Source organism: Xenopus tropicalis, chromosome 4, assembly GCF_000004195.4.
Source record: "Xenopus tropicalis strain Nigerian chromosome 4, UCB_Xtro_10.0, whole genome shotgun sequence".
NCBI lineage: Eukaryota > Metazoa > Chordata > Amphibia > Anura > Pipidae > Xenopus > Xenopus tropicalis.
Genome location: NC_030680.2, coordinates 99,049,666 through 99,071,597, shown reverse-complemented (window position 1 = coordinate 99,071,597; position 21,932 = coordinate 99,049,666). Strand labels below are relative to the sequence as shown.

At 40.2% G+C, this 21,932-nt stretch overlaps 1 protein-coding gene across 1 annotated transcript in view; it reads right to left on the bottom strand.

Annotated features, from left to right (window-relative positions):
* Positions 1–21,932, bottom strand: part of brinp2 (BMP/retinoic acid inducible neural specific 2) — a 105,615-nt gene that overhangs the window by 71,901 nt on the left and 11,782 nt on the right. Inside the window, exon 2 of the mRNA XM_031900965.1 lies at positions 16,699–16,994. Within this exon, the coding sequence (XP_031756825.1) occupies positions 16,699–16,943 (245 nt within the window). The 5' untranslated portion in view covers positions 16,944–16,994. The remainder of the gene's footprint in view (positions 1–16,698; positions 16,995–21,932) is intronic.

Sequence of the window (21,932 nt, the reverse complement as noted above, 5' to 3'; positions counted from 1 at the left end):
TCATTGCAATGTGATCATTTGACCCTAGAGCATTAGCATAATATCACCCACCCAAGGGGGGCATATTGGGGGAAAGATTTGCTCATTTGGCAGCCTCATCAAAAGTGGCCATACATGGTAAGATTCGCTCTTTTGGTGACCTTGTTTTTGTTAAAATCACCTTGCTAGAAGTTCTAACAGAAAGACGGGTGAAAACAGTAGAAAATGATCAGTGATGGTGTCCAGCATGTACACAAATACTATTAAACTCTGCCAGCACAAGTATTGCCCAGTATTTCTAGATCAATAGATCGACACAATGGAGATGTAGTACAAGAGCCTTTTGAGATACATATACAATATAGCTTCACAACCCACACAAGCCTGAAAGCGTTTGTGTGTATTCGCACACATATATATTAATAGTTCCCTGAGAACGTGTGAAAAATAAGCAAAGTAACCTAAGGCCTTTTTGAATTGTGACTAAGTAATTAGATTACTAGGCCTCACAATGTGTCCTAAACTCTCTGTTATCGCCCCAGATACACTTCTGGGGCTGTGCACCCAGGCCATACCTCCCAACTGTCCTTATTTTCACGGGACAGTCTCACTTTTAACAGCTCAACCTATAGCCCCATATTCTTTTTAATAAGTCCTTCATTTCCATACAAAGTGTCTCAAACTTAATTAGATAAGTAGGCTTTTGGCAGAGAGTCCGGAATACTCAACAGTCAACACTAATAAGTGTGTAACTAATAAGATAAACAGGTCTCTAGGGGGAACTGAGACTTGCAGCTTAAGGGGAAATTTCCCTCTTTTTAGCAAAACTGTAATAACACATAAAACAAGACCCCAAAACCCCCAGAAATATGTTCAAACTTTAAATAACCTGACATTTTGTAAAATGGGAGTGGTATTTAGGAGGTGTGGGCGCAAAAATGAGTGCAGCATTTTTGTCCCTCTTTGCATTTTTCAAATGTTGGAAGGGTGCTTCATACCTATAAGGTAGCAGGAGCCTTGACAGCAGAGGAAGAAGCAGTACCATTACATTATGGAGAGTCAAGGAGCATTGTCCCACCCACCCACCCTTGAACACAAGCAAGGTGGACTGGGTTGGGGAGGGGTTCATTTATGCAGTCACAGCTTGCAGTAGGAATGCTTGCTGGAAGGTGGGGGCCAAGCCCCAGTTTTGGCACACAAGTGTCAAAAGGTGGATGGTAAGCTCCTCGGACAAGGGTCCCAGGAGAGTAGTGGATTCTGGTTGCCTGCTCTCACCTGCCCACCTGAAGCTGCTGCGGAAGGTGGCTGGCATGGCAGGCAGGCATGGTTGGTGGTTTGGAGTGGGCAAGCATTCCAATGGGCATAACATGTATGGTTATTGTTAAAATGTTGATCATTTTATAAATTATTATTTTGTATATATTTACATATTTTCTGTTAATAAAGCTGTGGCCTGTTCTATCCCATCCTGGACGTCATTATTGTCTCTGTGGTACCGGGGGTGGGGGAAAAGAGCTAAGCTAAGAAAGCCTGCGTAATTCAGGTATGCCAGGCTAATAGGTTTGCCTGATGAATAATAGGGTGGTTCAGATATCTGTTTGTAAGTATTCTCCTGTAGAAACCACAGATTAACAGCAACATTTAAGATATAGCAGCCCTTGAACCGAAAGCAAGCCAAAGGATTATCTAAATGAATCATCACAATTAAAACCACATATGGAAAGTGAGTAAAAATGCAAAGAAACTCATTTCCACTGACATTTGCTAAAAAATCTAAACTGAAATTATGTCCAGGAAAAAGTTGCGAAAACTGTTGCATTATAAACTCAACTTTTACAAATTGTCACAAAAAATCAAACTACCTCTAACAATTCGAAGCTATGTAAGTTTTAGATGGAATATTTTCAGATTCGGAATTGTTGAAGTTTTGTTGCAACGTAACTCTTGAAAAAGTTTTTTTCTAGGTGACTTTTAGCGCTAAAAAATTTGAATCGGAAAAAAAATCTGACCATTATTAAATGGCCGCCTATGAGTTTGAGCAAATATCTATGCAGTCTACTTAATTCTGCATTACCACAGAATGAATCTGATTATCATACTGCTAATCTGGTATTTGGCTAACTTTGCATTGGTTAAAAAATTACCCATGTCTAAAGACAGAGATCAGTAGAGGCCCCTGCACAATGTTTAGCACCTGACTTAAAGGCATTTCTAAAACGAAAAAATTGGGTGCCCCAGACCTGCCCATGAAATCCCTCTGCTGGCCAAGCACTTAAAGAACACAAAACACTATAGCATAAAATAATTAGAATCCACTAAGAATCCTACTGAGTTGCGCACAATTATACATGAAACAGTTTAAGGATAACCAAATTTAGAAACATGCAAAACATCTTTAGTGCAGATTCTAGAAAAGTTACAGGTCTCTTAAGGTCTTGTGCTTTCTGGTGAGGTCGCAATGTACGTAATGATGTCAAAGGGGCTGCTGCTTTCATAGAACAGCAGTTATTATTTCTAAATAAAGTCTACATTTTTCATTGCTAATACATTTTTCTAATTCAAAGCATCCGGCACAATACACTCTCCAAGGCTTTGCAACACACCAAGTCTAATTTAGCAGCTCTTCTGAAGGTATCCACACTTGGCCATGCTTCATGCCCTGTTGGGTTGCCACTGGATTTGAAAGCACATAGATGAAAAAGTATCAAGTCTAAAAAGAAATCACTGTATTAGTCTGTCTGAAAAGAAACTGCACAAATCACTTGCCACGTGCCTGTTAGATATTTTAAGGTCTTTGTGAATGGCTGTACACAAGGGCTTATTCTAAGCAACCTAATACAAAGGTTGGACCTTGGCTATTGCATTGTGAACATTGCTTATGGAGACAAAGCACAGCTTGGCATCATCCTGACACTGATTGCATACTAGAGGTTTCAAGCTATGAAATAGGTTTGAATGGCAGATAAAATAGAAACTGTTATATAAATCAGACCCTTTTAATCTTTGCCCCATCCAGCTGTTACTGTACCACAAGACTACGACTTTGGGTTTTGTAGTTTGGTTGCAGCCAAAGAACCCCAGGGCGGAAGAAAAGTACTTCAGGCATAATCTGTTTTACACTATGGGAAAGTTGGCCATTAGGTTAATCTAAAGAGCTACAAACATGCCCTGGCATATCACTTATATAAGGAGACCAAAAAAAGCAACGATAAAAATCCAGCTGTTTTAAGTAATAGCGACAAAAGTTTGATGCCTAAAGGCTTCAAATCGCTACTGCTAATGTCACCATGGAAACCTTTAATATGATATGAAATGAAAGCAGCAAAGAAATAAAAAAATCATCTAAATGTGTGCTCATCTTGTAAAACTGCCAGTGTCCTGAGATGCAAAATGCAGGGTCCTGATTGCATTTATGTGCTTGTATGTGGAGTTAAGCTGGCCATACATGTGTAGATTTTTAAAAGATCTTTTCATTGTACAACCAAGCTTATCTCGAAATGATGGTTACATTTGTTAATCAACGAAAACGACCATTTCAATCGATATTGTCTACATGAAGCTAGGAAAACTGTAGTAAGCTGCCTGCTTGGCCCTGTAAACCAGGGGTCCCCAACCGCCGGGCCGCGGACCAGTTCCGGGCCGAGGACGGCATGGCAGTGGGCCGCAGCGACCCTCCCCCCCAGCGCGTCGCATGTATTACGCGCTGCGCCCTGCCCCCCTCGGTCCGTGTAAAAGATTTTGTGCCTCCTACCGGGCCGCGGGGCTAAAAAGGTTGGAAATCCCTGCTGTAAACAACTGGACAATGGATACATTTTATTGTTAAAAATTAAAATTTTCAAACCTGCCCAATTGATTTTCTGACCGATGTTGGATGAAAAATCGCTAGATCTACAATTGTTCGGTGCCCCCTAACCTTACAACAATTTCACGGAATTGTCGGATCGCACTGAAATTAAGTTAAGGAGAGAAAAATCGTTATGTGTATGGCCAGCTTTAGCTGGAAAACAGGAGATATGCATTTTAGAATGAGAAAAGAGTGACTTGCAAAGAATGTCCAGACTTGGAATTTACAAATGTACGGTCTCTGAGAAGTTTTACTTCTGGACTATGTTGATTAACCTTATTTTCTATTTCATATCCACTGCCCAGTCTCATAAACCTTTAATCCATGTTAAACCTGCATCTTTTGTTCAACTACAGTTTCCTGCACCCTTTGGCTTTCGTCCGGACAATAGTTATAGAGATTCTAGCTCTCTACCAAAACAAAAGATTATTGTGCATCAATCCTCTTAGACTTCCCATAGGTCAGACAGTGTATGTAAAAAATTAATTAATAGAAATGGAGAGCACTCATATGCAGAACTGCTGCTGCAAAATGCTTTATTGCTGCCAAAGTTTCTGTTTTTTGATACACTCGAACAAGGGCCCGTAAGGCCGGAAACACGTTGGTAGTCAACAATAAAAAAATTTGCAGCAGTAATTCTGCATAGGAGTGCTCTCCTTTTTAATCAGGACAAATATGGCTCCACAGGGGACCCTTAGGGGGAAAATGTAAAAGATGCAAAGGACAAGTCATAATGTAAGATATGTTTGATTGTAAGGTATTATAAATATATACATTAAGCATGTCCAACCTCCAGCCCCTCATCTGCTGTTGTACTGCAGCTTCCTACATCCCAAGTTGGACAGACTATGTTGGCAATCTCTCCACCCTCAGAAAGTGCTTCAGCAATACCACATTGCAGCTACATGATTCTCTAGCCCAGTGGTTCTCAATCCTCCTAATGCCACAAACCTTTAATACAGTTCCTCATGTTCTGACCCCCCAACCATAAAATTATTCCTAAGACCATCGGAAATATGTGAGAACCGCTGCTCTAGCCCTAGCCTTGGCTGTCAGGGTATGTGGTTGTGCTTCTTTTTTTAATCAAATTTCTCTTTGTGTTTTTGTTTCTTTCTCTCTCTTTCTGTGTTTTGACTATTAAGTCTGATGTATGTGTGGAAGTTGTTGCGTCCCCACAGGGATAGTCCCTTCCTCTCCCTCCTCCGTCATTCTACTCCCTTAGGATAGACACATGGGCTCCTCTGGCACAAAGGTGGAAAGAATATAACACAATCATCTCCGCCCTGCAGCTCTCCATGACACTTGATGCTATGGCAACAGGTGTGGCAGAATTGATGCTGCCAGATGCTCAGCTTGCTCACTGTTCATCTGGCACCATATTCGTTTTCCTGGATGCTTCGATAAAATGGTACCTGCCATAAAGCTTATAGAGCGGAAAAGCAGCACATCGTTGGCCTGTTTATTGCAGGGATTATAATAGATCTCAGTCTCTTAGTCGGCAATGCTATTTGACTGCCAGTTCACTCTCTGCAAAATTGCTCCTAGTTCTGCCTGTTTGACGCTTGGCTGTCAAAAGCCTGTGCTCACTGTTCTGTGACTCTCTCTTCTCTGTATAATATGGAATATCCCCTAGACTCATATGCATGTGTCTCACTTTTTACTGCAGGCACTTGTGCCCTGAGTTTGAATGCTCACTTGCCTACACAGCACTAATTCCTGTGTGCACCCATTTGGAACCCTCATTTCTGTGTGTGCATGTGGCCTTGACTTGAGAATTTATAGTGTGCACTGCAGCACCTCCCAGTGTGCACCAACATGTGACATGCAGTGATACTCAATTAACTGAGACACTGCAGATGACAAGCAGATCCCAGTGTGCAACAGGACCAATGTCACTATTCTCCCCGAATGCATCTATCTGTGATTATGTAATCTGGTTTATTACTATTTGCTCCCTGCATGCACAGACTTTAGCCTGTCAGCTACCTTTGTATTCTGTACTTGACTCTTATATATGAGAGCTATATTATAAAAACAAGAAGGGTTTGGATTCCATATTTATGATATCCATAGAATTTTCTTTTGCTGCGTAATTTAGGTAAAGGAAAATATCTTCTTAATATCACACATTACAACAGAAACAAGTTATTCTATGGTCTCTATTACATTAAAAACATCTGCCTCTGCTAGTATTGTTAATTCATCTATGCAATAAAATACAGTTATAAATTAAATCGCTGTACTGTTTATTTCTATGAAAGCATTTTGGTTGAGAATAGAGACATCCTCATTTGTGTGCAAAGCAGAAGGGATTCTGGGACAAAAGACAAAGATTGCTCCTAAAATTTTAATTTACATGGGAAAACCCAATATACTAAGTCTTACCCTCTGGGTTTTAAAACACTGGTAGGGCAGTATGCTGATTGAATTCCCAAATGATTTCCATACCTAGGCTTATGGTACCTGAGGTTTGCTGCTAGTTTCATGTGTAAGTACTAACCCATGTAACATTGCATTACTGTTTCATGATATGAAATAGGTTTTTTTTTGTGTGTTGCTCCATTTTTCTATTTTAGATGTTTAAACCTGCAACGTACTTAGAGGTGAAAATGTACTGGCACTATACTACCAAGGAAGAATCTGTAATGTGTTGGCACTGCTCAAACAAATGAGAAGGTACTTAGCACTGGCACTATACTGACAGATGAGAAGTCACTGAGCTGTGGCTATTTGTATTAAAAAATGTCCTTCTGTGCCCTGGTCTTGGAAAACGGTTTCCTCTAGCTTGATTTATTATTATTGCTACCTATGGGCATTCATGCAAAGTCATGTAACTTAACAGAGTCTGTAACCCAATATTTGATCTCTGTGGTGTCCTATTAAAAGATGATCCTATGACATGACACTTGTCTCCCCTGATCCTGAACAGGTTCTTTTATACACAATCATTCATAATTCCAAGCTTCTGTATGACAACTGCCTTAGAGTTCTGATCTGTCTCTCATTGTACTTCTCTGAAATGACCTGTGAGTATTGGCTTTCTGTGTGCACTGGTGTGTGTTATAAATCTCTACCAGTATGTACAATGAATTGGGCAGGGTGGAACACCTGAATGTTGCTGCTTGATTTAAGTGGCGTATTAGCGTGCACTGCATTCTAGGGCACATAGTGCAGGAACAGGAGTCCTTTGTTCACATCTAAAACAAGCTAAAATGTAATTTCTTTTATGAAAGGAATTAAAGCTTTAGAGGTGTAATGGCTTTTAAATTTGCAGAAAAAAATGTGTACGTTCTACCCTCAATGCAATTAGAGAAACGGACATATTACAGCACAAATGCCAAATGACTCAGTCTGCCTATTAATCTAAGCTTTCAATTTAATTTGAGACATATCAGTTAATAGCATGAGAGTCCAACCACTATCATTTTTAAAAGCTTTACTACTACCTTCTTAAAAGGTTATGGTATCTAAAATGAAAACTAGCTCCAAATACAAACTTTGACTTTTCTATTGTTAGAGTAATGAGTAGATTCTTCAAGCAGTCCAGGGAATATATTCTATAAATTTAAAGTGATTTAATGGCAGCCTGGACACTGGATTCTGAGCACCAACTCACTGCGCAAAGGACATAATTACATCAGTACCATGGTACATGGACAACATTCTGGGTACAAAACTAAAAAGAACAGGTCCTGTGCAGTGTCCTGTTGATCTGCATATAATTCAGTTTACATGTATAAAAATCTGTTGAAATCAGCTTCCTGCATCGGTTGATGGGTCGAATTCAGCTTCCAAATTGCGTTGATCTGTGTTATTGATTCATTGTGTGCACTGATCTGGGACTATCGGTATGCAATATATTCCATGTGTGCGACAAGCATTCCCTTGTGTGCACTGATCCATGAACACTGGCTCCCTGTGTGCACTCATCTATGACTATCAGCTCCCCCTGTGCACTGATCTCTGAAAATCTGCGTGCGCTCCGATCTGTGAATATCAGCTTGTGTGCATTAACATTTTAACTCCAATCCTGTGAGCTCACTGAGCTGTTGGTCTGCTCTATTAATCTCACTAGCCGCCTTTAGAAGTGCCAGTCTCTAGCTTTAGTCTAATTTTGGTTTCTTCCCTGTGCTTTTCCTCTATATCTTTTGCTGCAAATCCCTCTGTTTGTTCCATTCCACTGCTTCACAGCTCCAGCGAACAATACTATATTTTCCTGTACTCACTGACCATGTGACTACTCAATTTCTGCATTACTTTCAGACATGTTGATCTCTAAGAGAAGTGCTTTTAGACTTTCCGCTCAGCTCACTGAGCCCCTTTGTGTATTGTTCAGTGATTCTCCATCCCCTGGGCATACTGCAGACTCTTCTCTATGTGAACTGCTTGCTGACTAACTGCTGTCTGGTCTCAGTACCTCTGATCTAAATGTCCTTCACACAGAAAAAAATGCCTTAGTGTGTTCTGCTGCCTGAATTTGCTTTGTGCCCCTTTGACTATATGTTCAGAGTGTTCTGCTCTGTGTTTTATTCCAAGTTATGCAGTATAATGTTAACCTAGCCATATAGACAATTATCTGCTTGTTTTTACCTGCAGGGTGACCAAAATGGGCTAATTTGATCATTTGGCCCCCTGGCCAACTACTGAATTATAATAAAGATCCATCCTGATGTGATTTTCAGGCCTGTCCAACAGATATCTGTCTGATATGCAATCAGATATTGGTTGGGCAGGCTGTCCTTTTAGGCCCCATATGCAAAATAAATAACCTGCCAACATAGTGACCAAGTCAACAGCCAATGTTGGTCTGTGTATGGCTACCTAAACATTCTTCTACTTAGAGCTTTCTTTGGGTGACTCTTCTCCTGGATGTACATCTCACAGGTGCTGTTTTAGTAACATAGATGCTTAAAGGAGAAGGAAAGGCTAAGTCACTTGGGGGTGCCAAAATGTTAGGCACACCCAAGTGACTTAAATCGCTTACCTTGTACCCCCGGGCTGGTGCTCCTGTTAGGAGAAAACAGCACCAGCCCGGGGTAAAAAGTATGCGATTTAAGTCACTTGGGGGTGCCTAACATTTTGGCACCCCCAAGTGACTTAACCTTTCCTTCTCCTTTAAATGCACCAATGTAGCTGCCATAAGCAATCTATCAGCCAACAGGTTAATGGAGCACTTGAACAGTCTGGGAGCCTTAAAAATCTCTCGAAGGGACATATTCTGGCTCAAGAAGGACAGCTGTGCACTGGATAATTCTGAGCTAACCAGCAACTGAACTCTTTCATCTACTTTTGCACAGGTAAATAACAAATTACAATCTTAAACATACGGCTAACACATCCTTTCCAGAGTTAGCTGTTGCTGTGTTCACAACAACAAAGAGCATAGGGGAAAAAAAAGTCTAATTTAAAGGTCTAAACATCTAATAAACAGTGATGAGCAATTTTTTTTTTTAGCAGGCATAGATTCGCTGTGAAATTCTGCACTTTGCCATTGGCGATTTTTTTTTTTTTACGAAACTGCTACTAAAATTTGGAGCTACAAAAAATTCATTGAGTGAGAAAAAAAGTTACGGTTGTGTCAAAAAATCGAGTACGCGGGACAGAATCGCTCATCACTACTAATAAACTATTTTACAAATTTTTCTTGCTGCAAGTGCCCTGTCAGCCTTGACGTATCTACTGGGTAGTCTCCTTCTAAGAAGCTATACACTCAGTTTCTGCACATGGCCAGGAGTTAGTGAAAGTGACTTGTAATTTCGCATTTCTAAAGAGAATGTAGTTGTGCTGAAGAATCTTAAAAAAAAAAAAAGCAGCCTTGATGACACCATCTGCAGAGCTCTAAAGTATAAGGACTTACCATCTGCCTCCCACCAGGAGTCTTGCTGAGCTGTATTCCATAGGCACATGCCTCGGCAAGTGGGGGGTCTGCAAACAGTGTGCTGAAGCATCAGCACTACTCCTGTGCCACCCCATCAATACAATTAGCCTTGAAACCTAGTCTTTTTACTTTAAAACTAGGCAGATTTACCAAGGAACCTAACCTAGTAATTTATTTAAAATAAAGAAAGAAAAAGGAACATTCTTGAGTGGAGTAACATTGTCTTTAGTCAGGAAGAGGAGACTAGCTAAGCAACCAGGTACACAAAGCACTAGCTCTGTACTGGAAACAAGAAAAACAAAAAAAACTAAACAATGAACTGCTGGAAACAAGAACATATAAACTTAAATTAAAATAAAATACATAAATTGTTCCTTACAATAGTATTGGGAAAGGGGTAACTTACCTTACTTTTAGGAGTATCTTGATTTGACATGGTTAGTTTCTAGTTTCAGTTTCCAATGTTATCGACTGATTTATATGTAATAGGTTGTGGATCATTAAATGACTATTTTTTTTATTTAATTTTCATACACCCTATTAGCACCTTCTTTGTTATCCATCATGCACACACAGATTTCTATTGTTATTTCAGGGTGTCCCATGACTTAAAGAGTTATTATGATGAGTAGGTCTATGGCAAACCCACATTTTACATAATGTATCTCTATATTTGTAAGAACATATGCTATTTACAAGTGTTCTATATTTCTTTTGGGTTACAAGGTAACCTTTGTGTTACAAAAAAATGACTGTTGCCCACAAAATTACCAATATGCTTTTTCCACATGCTACAAAACAGTGTCACCTGTATATTTACTCATGTTACACATTACTAAATACTGTTATTCTTTTGTTAAAGGCATTTGTATTGGGGGCGTGGCTTAGCCAGCGATGTAGTAAGACGCACCAACGCAGAGCTCCTCTCTGAGACTTCTCCGACCCACTTATCCTGAGGCCAGAACCGCTACACCAACACTCAAAAGCGACAAACAAAGTCCACAGAGCACAATACCTTAAGAATGGCACCTCCTAAACGCCAGCAGGACATCAGAGACAAACTCGAAAAAGTTCGGCGGCTAGACCAAGATGGCGGCGGAAACGAAAGCCCCGGAACCTCTGCTGCTCCAGAAGCAGGCAATCAAGACGCCATCTCTCTGACTCAAACAACTGAGTTAAGCACTATACTTGAAGCGATAGCAAACTGTCAAACCACAGTCACGGCTGCACTCACAACCACCTTTACGGCAAAAATAGACGAGGTCAAAATGGACATCTCTTTACTCCGCCAGGACATGCAAAATATCCGAGCCCGAGTGACCCAAACAGAAACCAGACTTAGTACAGCGGAGGACATCATTACCCCTATGCAAACAACGGTACAACAGCTCGACGCCAAGTTAACTGCTATACAAGCCCACGCCGACGACCAAGAAAACCGCATGCGACGCAGCAACATCAGGCTCGTAGGCCTACCAGAACACGCGGAGGGACCCCAACCAGAGGCATTCCTGGAACGACTCCTTATAACCACCTTCACCAGAGAAGCCTTCTCAGCAGCATTCGTCGTGGAACGGGCTCACCGCATATCACCTAAGCCCCCGGTACCAGGAGCGCCGCCGAGGACGTTCATCGCCAAGATGCTCAACTACCGCGACCGCGACACAATTCTACGCCTCGCCAGAGACAAGGGACCCATTACATTTGAAAATACCAGCATATCCTTCTACCCAGACTTCTCCATTGAGCTACAGAAGCGCAGAGCTAAATTTGCACCAACCAAGAAAAGGCTACAAGAGCTCAAGGTACCATATGCAATGCTGTACCCAGCAAAGCTCCGCATCAACCACAACGGGAAAGCCATGTTCTTCACCTCTCCTGAGGACGTCCACACCTGGCTGGAGACCAGCAACAGAGCCCCAACATCGCCAAGAGGCCGTGAGTAATAAACGCAGCATATAAGACCCCAACTAGGTTCTGTTCTCATAGACATAAACACCAGTACCCAGAAAGTGATAGACTCTAATCTTAAGAAACCATTAACTCACTGCTACATCCCTGGGTGACCTTCCAGGCAATACCCCCCCAACTGACATACCCGGTTGGCTAATAACTTTGTTTTGGGTATAAGGCTGTGATGCGTTTAATTCACAGCAGGGAGGGTAAGAGGCAATGGGAATACTGTTGGGCAAGTTACTGGCTGCTTGTTGCACCAGAAATGTTTTCCCCTTTATGTTCCAAACTCCCCAAGCGACATACTGAGCTTGTGACACAATTGTGCTCCCAGCGAGGCACAATACAGCCTACCCAAAAAACCTATGCCACAAGGTAATAATAAAGAAGCTGTGCAGGCTTTGCGGATACTGGGATGGAATGTTCGGGGCCTAAATGATAAAATTAAGAGAGCCACAGTGTTTAACTTCCTCAAACGCTATACCCCCGATGTGATATGCTTCCAAGAAACTCACATCACAGGCAGCAAAACCCTAGCTCTCAGACGCCCATGGGTGGGATGGGCGTACCATGCCACCTACTCACAATACTCCAGGGGAGTTACGATCCTCATTAGGAAATCAGTGCAATTTCAAATGCTGGCTATACTGCACGACCCGCAAGGTAGATACATTTTTCTTAACTGTATAGTAAACTCACATCCACTACTATTGTTGAATGTGTATATACCGCCCCCATACCATCCTGACATAATCCGCAAAGGTGCAGTATTTATGTTACAATACCCAAATACCCCTGCTCTATGGCTGGGCGATTTCAATAATACCTGGGATACCAACCTAGATAAGCTACCTCAACAAATGCCGCCACAGGGCGTAGCTCCGCACCACGCATCCTTCGCTAAATTGGCATCTGAAATAGGACTCCATGACATATGGCGTCTCCATAACCCAGGCCAATACCAATATACGTGCCACTCGGCTACACACAAGACTCTATCCAGATTGGACTATGCTTTAGCAAATCACTTAGCATTGGCACTCGCACCCCAGGCGGAACATTTGCCTAGGGGAGTATCCGACCATTCCCCCATCCTTATAACTCTCACTTGGTACGAAAACAAATCGCTACCCTTTTGGAAATTCAATGCTTATTGGTTAAACCTATTCCCTGAGATAGAAACACAAGAAAATGAATGGTCCACCTTTCTAGATGCCCAAACCCCAGATACGGATCCCCTATTGCTATGGGAAACCTTTAAAGCGCACTTGAGAGGCTCCCTAATCTCCCAAGTAACCGCTCTTAAGCGCACTACCACAGCTACAGAGCTCCATATAAGCTCCCAGGTGACCCAAGCTGAGGCGACTCATACTCAGACCCCTACCCCCCACAACTACGAGCAGCTCAAGCTACGAGAAAGAGAATACAATAACTATTTACAAGTAAAAGCCAAGCGCAAATTATTTTTTGCAAAACAAAACTTTCTAGAACATGGTGATCGCACAGGAACCCTGCTAGCAAAGATAGCCAAAGCAAATGGTACACCCCCAGTAATTACTCAGATACAGGATGAGACAGGACAAATACTAACAAATCCACAGCATATAAATGCACGGTTTCAACGGTACTACCAACAATTATACAGTACCAACTCCCCCTTCTCACAAACGGAAACCCAGGCCTTTCTATCCGAAATACACATCCCGAAATTTACCTCAGCACACAGGGCAACACTTAATGCCCCTATTACTTTGGAAGAGGTCAAGACAGCTATATCCCTACTGCCCAATCGGAAAACCCCAGGTCTAGATGGACTACCATCTGAAATATACAAACGACATGTAGATTACTTGGCCCCGAAACTCCTAGAGACATACAACACAGCCAAAATGCAAGGCATTTTACCACCCTCTATGGCAGAGGCACTAATCATACTGATACCAAAACCAGGAAAAGACATACTAGACTGCAGTTCCTACCGACCTATTTCTTTATTAAACACGGATGTTAAAGTCCTGGCAAAAATCCTAGCCAAAAGACTGTCCTTAGTAATACACAGGATCATCCATCCCGATCAAACAGGCTTTATGCCTGGAAAATCCACGGCACTCAATATAAGAAGGGTTTATGAAATAATCCAGGCACACCAGGTAAATGCAAAAGACGAAGCCTTGGTTTCGCTGGACGCGGCCAAAGCCTTTGATTCTGTGGAGTGGAAATTCCTATGGGCGGTACTGGAACAAATAGGCAGCGGCACAGAATTTGTGCAATGGGTTAAACTGTTATACTGCTCCCCTAAAGCCAGAATAGCCACTAGTGGGTGGACATCTGAACCCTTTCTGCTAAGCAGAGGAACAAGACAAGGATGCCCACTCTCGCCCCTCCTATATGCCTTGGCTATCGAACCCTTGGCAATAAAAATTCGGGCAGACAACCAGATAGGGGGAATGAGAGTGGCAGAATACACAGACAAAATTGGCCTATATGCTGATGACATGATCCTGTTCCTAAAAGACACTACCCGATCCCTGAACCAAGCACTCACAATAATTGAAGAAATAGGCCAATACTCCGGGTTGCGTATCAATTGGACCAAGTCTAATACCTTTTACATCAAAAGGGACAGAGAACATAGACCACCCCTAGATCACCCACTAATAATAGTCGATACTTTCAAGTATCTAGGCATCAACATCACAAGAGACCTAGGCGACTATATACAAGAAAATATACACCCCCTCATAAAATATGTAAGAGACAAAACAAAAACCTGGGGAAACTTACCTCTCACAATTGCTGGCAGGGTGAACCTAGTGAAAATGTCACTACTCCCCAAAATACTGTACATAATCATGCATTCGCCCATATTTTTGGCACAAAAACTATTCCAAATAATCACATCTCATATCCTCACGCTAATCTGGAAGGGAACTAGACCCAGACTCAAATTAGCACTACTACGGAACCCCACTACAGCAGGAGGCCTAGCTCTCCCCCACTTCCATTTATACTACATCTCCTCCCAACTAACGCAAATCTCCCACTGGTTCCACACACAGAGCCAGCATAGCGCCAAACGAATGGGATTCACTGGCCCAGAACCTACAAGGGATAGGATATACCACTTGCTCAAAGGATACTCGGGCTGCCCCACCCCTAGGCAAACTAATACACTCATGTTACAGGCACTTCGAATATGGGACAAAGCTAACAAACTTGTGCCTCACAAAACAGGAGTGATAGAGCACTACACTCCAATCTGGGAAAATCGTACTTTACCTGAATGCTGTACAATGCAAGACACTGTGCTCTGGAAAGAGAAGGGTATCTGGTGCTTGGGTCAAGTTTTAGATCACAACACCATCAAGTCATTTGAACAACTAAAACAAGAATACAACCTCCCCAACCACTACTTATTTCGGTACCTACAACTACGACATGCTCTCTCAACACAATATCCTACAGGATACCCAACCCTTGAAATCCAGCCCTATCTTACTGCTATACAAGCAGGATACACCAAAGGCATGATATCCAAACTATATAATATACTCCTTAGCCCTAATACTATTGTACACACAAACCGCTCCAGAACAGCTTGGCAAGACAACACTGGGTGGATAGACCAGGAAGAATGGGAAGAAGCCCTAGAATCCCCTAAATATGTCTCCCCATATACAAGGGAACGAACAATCCAGACCTATATACTACATAGAGCATATCTGACACCTCTAACTCTCAAACACTTTCGCCAAAACACAAATGCAACATGCCCCAGATGTCACTCAGATGACCCCCACTTCTACCATTTAATATGGTCTTGCCCAATCCTCATAGACTACTGGAAACAAATAACACAATTCATTCATGACGTGATGGGATCCCCAGTACCACTGGACCCTAAGGTGTGCCTACTGGCCATCCTTGAACACCTATATCCAAACACATACAAAAGAACAGCAATAACTGAACTCCTCCACATAGCCCGCAAACACATAACGAGTAAATGGCTATCAACTGAATCCCCAACCCTAAACGGCTGGAGGACACTCGTAAACCAAGCACTCCCCTACAGAGAAATTACCTATAAAAATAGAGGACACCCAGACAAATACGACAAAGTCTGGGGCCCATGGCTCGAAAATCCCCGAACAACAACACACTGAGAACTATCATGCACAAACACCCACTATATAGAAGCCAAACCTCTCCGAACGACCACGGTGTCTTGCATTACCAACCTATGTTACATTACGTGACCCTTTTTATGAAACATGTATAAAACTTTGTGCAAATACAAAAAACATAGCAATGTGCCTCGAAAATACGAACAATTTTTACATTGTATAAACAGAACAAACTCAGATGTCAACCCAGTTTATGTTGCTTTTATTTGTAAACTCAATAAAGTATTGAATCAAAAAAAAAAAAAAGGCATTTGTATTATATTATCCATATGTCACAAAATTGCCTTGTAATGTAAAGGTAACTTGAAATTTGGCTATAGTTTTCCTGTAACCAGATATGTCATGCTAGAAGAATTCCATCAACCCAATTAAATTATACTGAAAAGAGAATGCTGATGATAATTGCAGTTGCATCAATTTGCAGTTCCAGTTAAATCAATGAATGTAAAGTATACTCTTATACATATCCCACAGACAGTGCCTACTGGCACTCCTACAAAAATCAGATCTAAATCCAGTACTTTCTACCCAATACTCTATACCTCCAAGCCCCAGCTTTCTTATGTGTTCTTTCTTCCTCTGGGAGAGCTAATGTTTTGTCCCCAGTGGCCTCATTCTAAAAGCACCACCTTTACACGCCCTACAGTTATAGACCAGGGGCCCTGATCTGTAAGTAAATATAGTTCCAGGAATATGGATCCAGGAACGGTGCTAAGACCTGTCGTTATGCCTTCTAAAATATGCTTCTACTCACAGGGTACCAATATCTGTTGTGGGCTAGGGAATCCCCATGCCAGATTTATCACAAATTAAATGTATGTTTAGAAACTCAGGCCTAATGAAATATTTTCTCTCACCTGTGAACTCGATACCTAGTTGAATACCCCTGCTGGTACCGCTCTGTAAACTCCATGTATTGCTGGGCTCCATGGAATGGTCCTCTGTTGCTAAGCAACCAGTCCAAAGATGCCTGACCGGGTGAAGGAGCAGAGCCATGTTGTCTAGAGATTGTTGCTGTTGTGGCTGTCAAACACTGCATTACAGACAACCATGCCAGCACCAGCAATGCCCAGTCAGAGCGGGTGTACCGATGCCACCTCATGCTTCTCTAACGCAGCAAGATGCTTCATTCTCCCCCTCACGCCCACTCTCCCTGTCAAGAAACAAAGAAAGGAATATATGTTTAAAGAAAGGAAAGCATAAATTAAATGACATAAAATGTATTTTCACCTCTATCTATTCCATTGTATGTACTAACATTCTTCTCTAAGATGTCTCCTTCTTACGGAAAAGGCAACTAGATATAATGTGTTATGGCCATGGTCACCAACAAGATAAAATTTTCTCAGTCTATCCCTTATAAACAACAAATGTTCTCAATAACACTGCTTATTTCAAAAAAGAGAAATGGCTGACATTGTGTAAACCTTTAGAAATCAGAAATAAAAAAGGGGGAACAAAATCTCTAAAGAGGAAATAGTTTTAATTTAATAGAAAATGTAAAATGTATTTATTTAAATTTGAGTTTTTTGATTATTCAGATTCCATGGCATATACTACAAAAGTTTTTGGAAAAAAGAAATTGAGCCCCATTTGTATGAGATTGACAAGAATAAGAAGCATTAAGTTGTTTAAACCTAGGTACATCAAACAATGTCATGCTACAGTATTGGCTTGAATCTGAAAGAGCATTTCCACAGTTCAACCAACCATTAATGATGGTTTTGTGGTTCAACCATAACATTATAACCAAGGAAAAATGATGAATAATTGATATTCCCATATCCTGGTTTACTTTCTGTGATCCACTCACTGGCCCAACAGATTTACTCATCCTCATAGTCTCTACTAAACTCAACAAATGAACTTCAGAAATGTATTTTAATTTCAGTCTAGCCCCATGCCAACACCAAGTTCAGATGTACACTGCTTCAGTAGCCCTGTTTCCTGAGCAGATTAACATTTCAGTTCCACCTGGTTTTGCAATAACCAACTTAATTTTTCTACATATATGTAGGATGATTCAGGTAGTTCATCCTTAGATAAAGCAGTTGTTTTGAAAGGTAAATAGGAGGATAAAGGAAATGATGAACTATAATTACTCCCCTTGTGAAATTCTCCAAAAGATCTCTACAATGACATAATACAAGTGCACCCAATTCATTGATTTGCAAATAAAATATTTTCTATCTGCACACTGTGATGCCAGAATATTAAACAAAAGTTCAATTTTCCCATTCCACGCTCTAATTGGCTAACCATTACACACCTGCAGCACCAGAATCCATAAAAATTGGCATTTCAAACAAAATACCCAGTCATACACTGACTGTAATTGAGTTCTGTATACAAAAAGTACCATAATGAAAATAAAAGAAATGAAAAATCCAACATTTATGTCGCATTAACCTCTAACAAAGAAGTGTAGTGCAGAAAGAAAAATAAATATTGGGAATCAACATTCTTTCAAAATCAAAATGTATTAGAAGTAATGTACAATGTACTGTGAAATATAAGAATAACAGAAATCACTTCACTGTGCCTTGACTAAAAGCATGCCAGATTTTCAGTATCCTTAGATTTCACATGGGGGGCTTTATAATGGTATTATATAAACAAACAAAAAACATAAAACAAAAAAAAGTACACAAATATTATTTCACAGCAGTTTCTATGGACACATTGTTCTGGATTACCTGGGCTAAGTTATCACATAACTCTTAAGGTGGCCACACTGGGTCACAATGACAATTTGCAATCTGCCCATAAAAGAGGATACATATTGGTAAATTTTAAACTGTCATTGAGCCATTTTTTAGTACAAGTATGGGATCCCTTATCCGGAAACCCATTATCCAGAAAGCCTGTCTCCCATAGACTCCATTTTAATCCAATAATTCAGATTTTTAAAATGGATTTCCTTTTTCTCTGCAGTAATAAAACAGTACCATGTAATTGATCCCAACTAAGTTATAAATAATCCTTATTGGGTGCAAAAAATCCTATTTGTTTAATTAATGGTCTATTGGTTTTTTGGCAGACTTAAGGTATGGAGATCCAAATTACAGAAAGACCCCTTTTCCAGAATACCCTTGGTCCTGAGCATTCTGGATAACGGGTCCTATACCTGTACCCTAAAATGTGGCATCTTTTGACACTCATACCATATATTTAAGAGCAGACCAGTGATTTCTAGATAGGAATTAGTTTTTTGACCCAATTCCCACAAGATGTTAATTTTGACACAGCTTTGGGAGCAACATACAGCTTAAATCCTGTAACCAGAAACAGCGCAACAAACTGTAAACTGCACCTCTGGTGCAGGTGTTATTCTAATGACAGGACAGGGTGTGCTTTGTTAAGACTCTACCCAAACCCATTTTTATTCTTTCTGTGGGATTAGTTAAAATTATAACTTACATTATACATATTTCCATAAATCATCTTAAGAGAAAGACAGAAACACAAGATGTAATAAAATAAATCCTTTTTCACACATATTATTTAACACATTTTAATATATATATATATATATATATATATATATATATATATATATATATATATATATATATATATATATATATATATATATATATATATATATATATATATATATATCCTTTTAAATGTGAGTGTTTGATTTTAGAGATACTATGCTTTTTCACTTTTTCACATTAGGTGCTTTTTTGATCTGTATCAGTTTTGTTTGTTATATATGTGTTACTTTAGTTTGCTACATTTGTTTTGCTGCAATTGCTCTACATTGTAGGTTACAATTTCACTTTTTATTTTGCTGCACTGAATAATATATAATTGATAATGATGTAATATGACGCTGTTTCATCACTCACACTTTGTTTCCCGCCATGGTATGTATATAAGGTCATTCTTTCTTTGTATGTGTACTTTGAAAAAGGCCCTTGTTTGGGCCAAACCGTCAGTCTCCATTATTTTTTTTAAAGTCCTAAGCAGTGTGGACCCTTACTACGCTTTCGATATCTCCTCTCCTGGACTGCACCCTGGCCACAACTATGGACTTTGCCGTGAGTGCCTGTCTTTTGTGACTTTATGCTAATTAAGATTCAGTTCGGCCAGGACCGTGGATTCGGCAGAAACCGAATCCTTCAAAAATAGGTTGGATTCAGCCCGAATCCAGAACTGAATCCGGGATTCGGTGCATCCCTAAAGTATATAAATAAAAAAATCTGTTATGTATACTTAAAACATGGAATTTTAAGTACACAGAGGTCTCCATTAGCCCCTCTAAATAGTGCCTGTCTATGGCATCTTACAGTAGCCCCTCTGGCATTTGCCATAATCCACAGATTGCCAGTCTGGGCCTGACTGTCCCTTAATATAATAATACTCAAATGATATTCAGTTGATTTTTACATACAGTCAACATTAAAACTAAGTACAGGTATAGTATCCTTTAACCGGAAACTCCGAGCTACGTAAAGGCCATCTCTCACAGACTCTTATTTAATTAAATAATTCAATATTTAAAAAAATATTTCCTTTTTCTCTGTTATAATAAAACAGTACCTTGTACTTGATCCAAAAAACAAAAATAATTAATCCTTATTGGAGGCAAAACAATCCTATTGGGTTTAAATTAATGTGTAAATAATTTTTTTAGCAGACTTGGGGTACAGAGATCCAAATTACACAAACATCTGGAAAACCCCAGGACCCAAGCATTCTGGATAACAGGTCCCACACCTGTATTTTACAATTACAAAGTCGAGATACCCCAAAACCTCATCCCTTGTTCCCATCCATGGAACGGCATATAGCATATTGGTCCCTTATTCATTCGGTTCTAGCAAGAAAAGCCTAAAACACAGGTAAATGAATGGGATGCATGCACTTTTAGGGGTAAAGAGCAACATAGCCAAATAAACCAAGGTCCAGCGACATCCGATTACCCATTTATTTTTTTTTATTCTAAATGCCATAGAGAATACAAAATTGTTTGTAGACTGTCTGCTTTAGATTACTGCAACAGTGAATGTTTGTCCACATTATCAAATTACCCCAAAGTTTAAAATAAAGGCAAATTACATATTTTCAACCGGTTTCAACAAAAGGCAGGTACACTTTTAACATTCTAATGCCCCAACTAAATACAATCTATGAATTTTTTTTTTTAAATAAGTGCTCACATTCCTGAACAAGCACCTTAACACTGACAGTCTGTCCCAGTTCTTGAGACTGGCTCCTTATTCTTTTAGCTCCAGCTCATTATTTTAAAGTTCTATAATCCAGGGTTTCTTCATTTGGTAAACAATACATTTCCAACGCAAACTGCAAGAACGTGAGTATAATGTCTTATAATTTCATGTATGAAGAGTCCCGATCTCATATTGTATTACTGAATTTATCGCTTTGGCTGGAAATAGCATAATTAGTCAATTATATGAAGCAAAACTGCAAAAGACAGTAAAACTTTGCAATTTACCCATGTATGCTGCACTTTTTAATTAGTACCTTCAAGACAGATATCAGATAAACAGCATGATATTATTAGGTTAAAAACATAATAACAGGCACCTTATGCACATCATCTCTGCTTTAGCTCATTAAGGTAATAGAGAGAAAAAAAGCAAGCAATGACTTAATTAGCCTTAAAAAATATTTTAGACTGTCATTCACCATGGACTGCAATCTTCTATATAAGGCATCATTGACTATGCAGTCTACTTGTAAACATAGAATTGGGTTCTTTTATTTCCTATAGGACTGTTCACAATGAAAAACGTAATTCACCTGCAGTAAAACTATAAGTGCTCTGGCACACGGGGGAGATTAGTCGCCCGCGATTAACTCCCTGTTCGCGGGCGACTAATCTCCCCGAGTTGCCTACCCCTGCCATCCCACCGGCGAACATGTAAGTCGCCGGCGGGATGGCAGACGCGGCGGCGCGATTTCGCGCAAATCGCCGAAAAAGACTCGCATATTTATGGCTGCAAGTGTCATTGGTGGTCAAGTGAAAAAGGACACAATCACTGCATAAATTAACACCATTATAAAAGGTTTAAGCCACTCATTGCACTTTTATATGGTTGTGTTTTGCACCACGGCATCA